At 46.3% G+C, this 9,382-nt stretch overlaps 1 protein-coding gene across 1 annotated transcript; it reads right to left on the bottom strand.

Moving 5' to 3' along the window:
* Positions 1-8,181: 8,181 nt before the first annotated feature.
* LOC122921402 (olfactory receptor 10A2-like) lies at positions 8,182-9,141 on the bottom strand. The gene has a single exon (XM_044271381.1). It carries the CDS (start codon positions 9,139-9,141, stop codon positions 8,182-8,184), a length of 960 nt encoding a protein of 319 aa, XP_044127316.1.
* Between the last annotated feature and the right edge of the window lie 241 nt (positions 9,142-9,382).

Raw genomic sequence — 9,382 nt, 5'->3', positions numbered from 1 at the left:
TTCATTTTTATGAACGTCAGCTTGTCCACATTGGCTGTAGACAGGCGGCTGCGTTTGTCTGTAATGACGCCCCCTGCCGTGCTGAATACACGTTCAGACAAAACGCTGGCTGCCGGGCAGGCCAGCACCTCCAAGGCATAAAAGGCTAGCTCTGGCCACGTGGACAATTTAGAGACCCAGAAGTTGAATGGGGCCGAACCATCAGTCAGTACGTGGAGGGGTGTGCACACGTACTGTTCCACCATGTTAGTGAAATGTTGCCTCCTGCTAACACGTTGCGTATCAGGTGGTGGTGCAGTTAGCTGTGGCGTGTTGACAAAAGTTTTCCACATCTCTGCCATGCTAACCCTGCCCTCAGAGGAGCTGGCCGTGACACAGCTGCCTTGGCGACCTCTTGCTCCTCCTCTGCCTTGGCCTTGGGCTTCCACTTGTTCCCCTGTGACATTTGGGAATGCTCTCAGTAGCGCGTCTACCAACGTGCGCTTGTACTCGCGCATCTTCCTATCACGCTCCAGTGCAGGAAGTAAGGTGGGCACATTGTCTTTGTAGCGTGGATCCAGCAGGGTGGCAACCCAGTAGTCCGCACAGGTTAAAATGTGGGCAACTCTGCTGTCGTTGCGCAGGCACTGCAGCATGTAGTCGCTCATGTGTGCCAGGCTGCCCAGGGATAAGGACAAGCTGTCCTCTGTGGGAGGCGTATCATCATCGTCCTGCCTTTCCCCCCAGCCACGCACCAGTGATGGACCCGAGCTGCGTTGGGTGCCACCCCGCTGTGACCATGCTTCATCCTCATCCTCCTCCACCTCCTCCTCATCCTCGTCCTCCTCGTCCTCCAGTAGTGGGCCCTGGCTGGCCACATTTGTACCTGGCCTCTGCTGTTGCCAAAAACCTCCCTCTGAGTCACTTCGAAGAGACTGGCCTGAAAGTGCTAAAAATGACCCCTCTTCCTCCTCCTCCTCCTCCTGGGCCACCTCCTCTTCCATCATCGCCCTAAGTGTTTTCTCAAGGAGACATAGAAGTGGTATTGTAACGCTGATAACGGTGTCATCGCCACTGGCCATGTTGGTGGAGTACTCGAAACAGCGCAACAGGGCACACAGGTCTCGCATGGAGGCCCAGTCATTGGTGGTGAAGTGGTGCTGTTCTGTAGTGCGACTGACCCGTGCGTGCTGCAGCTGAAACTCCACTATGGCCTGCTGCTGCTCGCACAGTCTGTCCAGCATGTGCAAGGTGGAGTTCCACCTGGTGGGCACGTCGCATATGAGGCGGTGAGCGGGAAGGCCGAAGTTACGCTGTAGCGCAGACAGGCGAGCAGCAGCAGGATGTGAACGCCGGAAGCGCGAACAGACGGCCCGCACTTTATGCAGCAGCTCTGACATGTCGGGGTAGTTGTGAATGAACTTCTGCACCACCAAATTCAGCACATGCGCCAAGCAAGGGATGTGCGTCAAATTGGCTAGTCCCAGAGCTGCAACGAGATTTCGCCCATTATCACACACCACCAGGCCGGGCTTGAGGCTCACCGGCAGCAACCACTCGTCGGTCTGTTGTTCAATACCCCGCCACAACTCCTGTGCGGTGTGGGGCCTGTCCCCCAAACATATGAGTTTCAGAATGGCCTGCTGACGTTTACCCCGGGCTGTGCTGAAGTTGGTGGTGAAGGTGTGTGGCTGACTGGATGAGCAGGTGGAAGAAGAGGAGGAGGAAGCCGAGAAGGAGGAGGTGGCAACAGGAGGCAAAGAATGTTGCCCTGCGATCCTTGGCGGCGGAAGGACGTGCGCCAAACAGCTCTCCGCCTGGGGCCCAGCTGCCACTACATTTACCCAGTGTGCAGTTAGGGAGATATAGCGTCCCTGGCCGTGCTTACTGGTCCACGTATCTGTGGTTAGGTGGACCTTGCCACAGATGGCGTTGCGCAGTGCACACTTGATTTTATCGGATACTTGGTTGTGCAGGGAAGGCACGGCTCTCTTGGAGAAGTAGTGCCGGCTGGGAACAACATACTGTGGGACAGCAAGCGACATGAGCTGTTTGAAGCTGTCTGTGTCCACCAGCCTAAATGACAGCATTTCATAGGCCAGTAGTTTAGAAATGCTGGCATTCAGGGCCAGGGATCGAGGGTGGCTAGGTGGGAATTTACGCTTTCTATCAAATGTTTGTGAGATGGAGAGCTGAACGCTGGCGTGTGACATGGTTGAGACGCTTGGTGACGGAGGTGGTGGTGGTGGTGTTGGTGGTACATCCCCTGTTTGCTGGGCGGCAGGTGCCAACGTTCCTCCAGAGGCGGAGGAAGAGGCCGAGGCGGCAGCAGCAGAATAGGCCGAGGCGGCAGCAGCAGAAGAGGTAGCAGGGGGAGCCTGAGTGACTTCCTTGGTTTTAAGGTGTTTCCTCCACTGCAGTTCATGCTTTGCATGCAGGTGCCTGGTCATGCAGGTTGTGCTCAGGTTCAGAACGTTAATGCCTCGCTTCAGGCTCTGATGGCACAGCGTGCAAACCACTCGGGTCTTGTCGTCAGCACATTGTTTGAAGAAGTGCCATGCCAGGGAACTCCTTGAAGCTGCCTTTGGGGTGCTCGGTCCCAGATGGCGGCGGTCAGTAGCAGGCGGAGTCTCTTGGCGGCGGGTGTTCTGCTTTTGCCCACTGCTCCCTCTTTTGCTACGCTGTTGGCTCGGTCTCACCACTGCCTCTTCCTCCGAACTGTGAAAGTCAGTGGCACGACCTTCATTCCATGTGGGGTCTAGGACCTCATCGTCCCCTGCATCGTCTTCCACCCAGTCTTGATCCCTGACCTCCTGTTCAGTCTGCACACTGCAGAAAGACGCAGCAGTTGGCACCTGTGTTTCGTCATCATCAGAGACATGCTGAGGTGGTATTCCCATGTCCTCATCATCAGGAAACATAAGTGGTTGTGCGTCAGTGCATTCTATGTCTTTCACCGCTGGGGAAGGGCTAGGTGGATGCCCTTGGGAAACCCTGCCAGCGGAGTCTTCAAACAGCATAAGAGACTGCTGCATAACTTGAGGCTGAGACAGTTTCCCTGGTATGCATGGGGGTGATGTGACAGACTGATGGGGTTGGTTTTCAGGCGCCATCTGTGCGCTTTCTGCAGAAGACTGGGTGGGAGATAATGTGAACGTGCTGGATCCACTGTCGGCCACCCAATTGACTAATGCCTGTACCTGCTCAGGCCTTACCATCCTTAGAACGGCATTGGGCCCCACCATATATCGCTGTAAATTCTGGCGGCTACTGGGACCTGAGGTAGTTGGTACACTAGGACGTGTGGATGTGGCAGAACGGCCACGTCCTCTCCCAGCACCAGAGGGTCCACTAACACCACCACGACCATGTCCACGTCCGCGTCCCTTACTAGATGTTTTTCTCATTGTTATGGTTCACCACAACAACAAATATATTATTTGGCCCAATGTATTGTATTCAAATTCAGCGGGATATAAATTTGAGGCCTAGTATTTAGGCGCTGGGTGACCGGTATGGATTTAGTGACAGAATTAGACTTGGAAATGCACAGAAGCGTGTGTGTGTGAAGTTATTCTGAATGACCCAATGTGCACCTTGAATATTATATACCCTTTTAGGGATAGATTTCAAATAGCTCTGATATAGCAGAAACCACTAAATTATGAAATTGCTAAATTGGGAATTGTATTTCAACCCAGAACAAGAAATGTGCTTGAACGGACACTAAATAACTCGCCCAGCTACAGCACTAAGGACAGATTTAGCTGGATATAAATTTGAGGCCTAGTATTTAGGCGCTGGGTGACAGGTATGGGTTTAGTGCCAGAATTAGACTTGGAAATGCACAGTAGCGGGTGTGTGTGAAGTTATTCTGAATGACCCTATGTGCACCTTCAATATGATCTACCCTTTTAGGGATAGATTTCAAATAGCTCTGATATAGCAGAAACCACTAAATTATGAAATTGCTAAATTGGGAATTGTATTTCAACCCAGAACAAAAAATGTGCTTTGACGGACACTAAATAACTTTCCCAGCCACAACAGGACAGCGTTAACGAGAGATTTAGCAGGATATAAATTTGAGGCCTAGTATTTAGGCGCTGGGTGACAGGTATGGGTTTAGTGACAGAATTAGACTTGGAAATGCACAGTAGCGGGTGTGTGAAGTTATTCTGAATGTCCCTATGTGCACCTTCAATATGATCTACCCTTTTAGGGATAGATTTCAAATAGCTCTGATATAGCAGAAACCACTAAATTATGAAATTGCTAAATTGGGAATTGTATTTCAACCCAGAACAAGAAATGTGCTTGAACGGACACTAAATAACTCGCCCAGCTACAGCACTAAGGACAGATTTAGCTGGATATAAATTTGAGGCCTAGTATTTAGGCGCTGGGTGACAGGTATGGGTTTAGTGACAGAATTAGACTTGGAAATGCACAGTAGCGGGTGTGTGAAGTTATTCTGAATGTCCCTATGTGCACCTTCAATATGATCTACCCTTTTAGGGATAGATTTCAAATAGCTCTGATATAGCAGAAACCACTAAATTATGAAATTGCTAAATTGGGAATTGTATTTTAACCCAGAACAAGAAATGTGCTTGAACGGACACTAAATAACTCGCCCAGCTACAGCACTAACGACAGATTTAGCTGGATATAAATTTGAGGCCTAGTATTTAGGCGCTGGGTGACAGGTATGGGTTTAGTGACAGAATTAGACTTGGAAATGCACAGTAGCGGGTGTGTGAAGTTATTCTGAATGTCCCTATGTGCACCTTCAATATGATCTACCCTTTTAGGGATAGATTTCAAATAGCTCTGATATAGCAGAAACCACTAAATTATGAAATTGCTAAATTGGGAATTGTATTTCAACCCAGAACAAAAAATGTGCTTTGACGGACACTAAATAACTTTCCCAGCCACAACAGGACAGCGTTAACGAGAGATTTAGCAGGATATAAATTTGAGGCCTAGTATTTAGGCGCTGGGTGACAGGTATGGGTTTAGTGACAGAATTAGACTTGGAAATACACAGTAGCGGGTGTGTGTGAAGTTATTCTGAATGACCCAATGTGCACCTTGAATATTATATACCCTTTTAGGGATAGATTTCAAATAGCTCTGATATAGCAGAAACCACTAAATTATGAAATTGCTAAATTGGGAATTGTATTTCAACCCAGAACAAGAAATGTGCTTGAACGGACACTAAATAACTCGCCCAGCTACAGCACTAAGGACAGATTTAGCTGGATATAAATTTGAGGCCTAGTATTTAGGCGCTGGGTGACAGGTATGGGTTTAGTGACAGAATTAGACTTGGAAATACACAGTAGCGGGTGTGTGTGAAGTTATTCTGAATGACCCAATGTGCACCTTGAATATTATATACCCTTTTAGGGATAGATTTCAAATAGCTCTGATATAGCAGAAACCACTAAATTATGAAATTGCTAAATTGGGAATTGTATTTCAACCCAGAACAAGAAATGTGCTTGAACGGACACTAAATAACTCGCCCAGCTACAGCACTAAGGACAGATTTAGCTGGATATAAATTTGAGGCCTAGTATTTAGGCGCTGGGTGACCGGTATGGATTTAGTGACAGAATTAGACTTGGAAATACACAGTAGCGGGTGTGTGTGAAGTTATTCTGAATGACCCAATGTGCACCTTGAATATTATATACCCTTTTAGGGATAGATTTCAAATAGCTCTGATATAGCAGAAACCACTAAATTATGAAATTGCTAAATTGGGAATTGTATTTCAACCCAGAACAAGAAATGTGCTTGAACGGACACTAAATAACTCGCCCAGCTACAGCACTAAGGACAGATTTAGCTGGATATAAATTTGAGGCCTAGTATTTAGGCGCTGGGTGACAGGTATGGGTTTAGTGACAGAATTAGACTTGGAAATGCACAGTAGCGTGTGTGTGAAGTTATTCTGAATGTCCCTATGTGCACCTTCAATATGATCTACCCTTTTAGGGATAGATTTCAAATAGCTCTGATATAGCAGAAACCACTAAATTATGAAATTGCTAAATTGGGAATTGTATTTCAACCCAGAACAAGAAATGTGCTTGAACGGACACTAAATAACTCGCCCAGCTACAGCACTAAGGACAGATTTAGCTGGATATAAATTTGAGGCCTAGTATTTAGGCGCTGGGTGACAGGTATGGGTTTAGTGACAGAATTAGACTTGGAAATGCACAGTAGCGGGTGTGTGAAGTTATTCTGAATGTCCCTATGTGCACCTTGAATATTATATACCCTTTTAGGGATAGATTTCAAATAGCTCTGATACAGCAGAAACCACTAAATTTTTAAATTGCTAAATTGGGAATTGTATTTCAACCCAGAACAAAAAATGTGCTTTGACGGACACTAAATAACTTTCCCAGCCACAACAGGACAGCGGTAACGAGAGATTTAGCGGGATATAAATTTGAGGCCTAGTATTTAGGCGCTGGGTGACCGGTATGGATTTAGTGACAGAATTAGACTGGGATATGGCCAAAAAATAACCACACTATTGCTGGTTAAATGCACTTGGTGATGGGCGCAGCTTGCCCCTGATGTAGTATATGGCCAAAAAATGAACAGACTATTGCTGGTTAAATGCACTTGGTGACGGGCGCAGCTTGCCCCTGATTTAGTATATGGCCAAAAAATGAACAGACTATTGCTGGTTAAATGCACTTGGTGTGATAGCTTGACCAACCACACTACTGAGGGTTAAATGCACTTGGTGACGGGCGCAGCTTGCCCCTGATGTAGTATATGGCCAAAAAATTAACAGACTATTGCTGGTTAAATGCACTTGGTGTGACAGCTTCACCCTGATGTAGGCTTTAGCCAAAAAACAAACGCACCATTGAGGGTTAAATGCACTTGGTGACAGGCGCAGCTTGCCCCTGATGTAGTATATGGCCAAAAAATAAACAGACTATTGCTGGTTAAATGCACTTGGTGTGACAGCTTCACCCTGATGTAGGCTTTAGCCAAAAAACAACCACACCATTGAGGGTTAAATGCACTTGGTCGCAGCTTGTGCTGGCGCACCACAAGACACAAAATGGCCGCCGATCACCCCAGAAAAATGTGACTGACAAACGGTCTGGGCAGCCTAAAAACAGTGAGCAATTGAGGATCAGCAGCTCAATGATGCACAGCTGCAGATCGATCAGTTAATCAAGTCCTTTGGAGGAGTTAATCTGCCTAATCTCGCCCTACTGTCGCAGCCGCAACCTCTCCCTACGCTAATCAGAGCAGAGTGACGGGCGGCGCTATGTGACTCCAGCTTAAATAGAGGCTGGGTCACATGGTGCTCTGGCCAATCACAGCCATGCCAATAGTAGGCATGGCTGTGATGGCCTCTTGGGGCAAGTAGTATGACGCTTGTTGATTGGCTGCTTTGCAGCCTTTCAAAAAGCGCCAAGAAAGCGTCACAAAAGCGAGAAGAAAGCGACGAACACCGAACCCGAACCCGGACTTTTACGAAAATGTCCGGGTTCGGGTCCGTGTCACGGACACCCCAAAATTCGGTACGAACCCGAACTATACAGTTCGAGTTCGCTCATCCCTAATCCTGATGCATCCTGAACGGATTTCACTCCATTCAGAATGCATGGGGATAATCCTGATCAGGATTCTTCCGGCATAGAGCCCCGACGACGGAACTCTATGCCGGAAGAAAAGAACGCAAGTGTGAAAGAGCCCTAAATTGGACAATTTGCTAAATTGGACAATTTGCTAAATTGGACAAAAACTCATTTCAAGATGTTTGCTCATCTCAAGTACTGAGTTATCTAATGGTTGGTGGTGACAGGTATTACAGATTTGGCATCAATACACCAGAGTTTTAAGCTACAGATATAGCACTTGTTATCTTGACCTGACCTCTTCCAGCCTTCACCATTAATATGTCATGCCACAACATGAGCACAACATTCTAATACTAGGTGTACAGTATGGTATGTTATATTAATAATGTAGCCATGCTAGATGCTCTATGTCAATAGTGTAGTATCCTGCTCTGGCCAATAAAATAAGTGATGTACCTGTATTTCTGTGGTCAGGTCTATAGATCAAGTCCAAAAATGGCACTAAGCTTGGAGCACAGAAGAAAAAGAGGTTTTGCAGTAATTAACCCCTCTTAGTTTAACTGCCATATTAATATGATTTTTGTAAAAATGCATTTGATTGGAGAACCTCTTTAACTAGATTGTTTTCTACAGTGTCTTTGACATCTTTATTTCGGACACTGTAGATGATGGGGTTCAGCATGGGTGTAACGGCTGAGTAGATGAGGGAGACAGATTTGTCTATGTCTGGGGAGGAACTTGAATGTGGACGCAAATACAGAATCATAATGGTCCCATAGAAGAAAGTCACCACAATGATGTGGGAGGCACATGTGGAGAGAGCTTTGTACCTTCCATGAGAAGACCTGATCTTCAAGATGGAGGACAGAATTTGAATATATGAAGTCAGAATAAAGACAAAAAATAGACTAACTATTATGCTTGTAAAAATATAATTCATCAACTCATGAAGCCAAGTATCACCACAGGCTATTTTTAAAAGTGGGGGAAACTCACAAAAGTAGTGGTTGACATGGTGGTTATGGCAGAAGGACATCTGAAAGGTGTAGATAACTACTAAATTGGAGACGATGAAGCTTGAGATCCATGACGCAGCAGCCAGATTGGTGCACGTCTTCCGGCTCATGATAGTGTTGTAGTGAAGTGGTTTACAGATGGCAGCAAATCTATCATAGGCCATGACTGCAAGTATGAAACACTCTGTAGACCCCAAAGCCAAATGAAAGTGCATCTGGACAGCACATTCTAGTAGAGAGATGCTCCTGTCCTTGGCCAATGTGTTAATCAGGATTTTAGGGATCACAGTGGTAGAGAAGCAGATGTCAATCATAGAGAGATTAGTAAGAAAAAAGTACATTGGAGTGTGGAGCTTCGAATTAATCATCACCACGATGATCAGTAGAAGGTTTGAAAACAATGTTATCAAATAAATCACCAAGAAGGTGATGAAAGCAATGACCTTCAAGTAAAGAACAGTGGACAAACCAAGAAGAATAAATCTGCTAGAAGAGTGGTTGAACAGTTCCATAACATCCAAAGGAGACCCTGTCCTGGACAAGAAGTCAAAATAAAATCTTATTTGTTGACTTATATCTACATGCAAGAGCTAAGAATAATGGTCCTTGAATACTGTGTAGCCTTGTTATAATCATATCATCTTCGGTCAACTAGGAACAGTACAAAAAACATTGTACTTTGTACCTTTTTTCTGGGATGGTTTGTGCTGGCTTGTGAGATCGTTGGGTGGATTCTGGCACCTTTCAGGTCTG

This window comes from Bufo gargarizans, chromosome 11, assembly GCF_014858855.1.
Source record: "Bufo gargarizans isolate SCDJY-AF-19 chromosome 11, ASM1485885v1, whole genome shotgun sequence".
Taxonomy (NCBI): Eukaryota; Metazoa; Chordata; class Amphibia; order Anura; family Bufonidae; genus Bufo; species Bufo gargarizans.
Note: the sequence above shows the minus strand (reverse complement) of the source record. Positions and strands in the feature narration are given on the sequence as shown.

Bases quoted from the DNA above. Each gene is read 5' to 3' on its own strand.
- LOC122921402 (XM_044271381.1), bottom strand. From the start codon at position 9,141: ATGGAACTGTTCAACCACTCTTCTAGCAGATTTATTCTTCTTGGTTTG.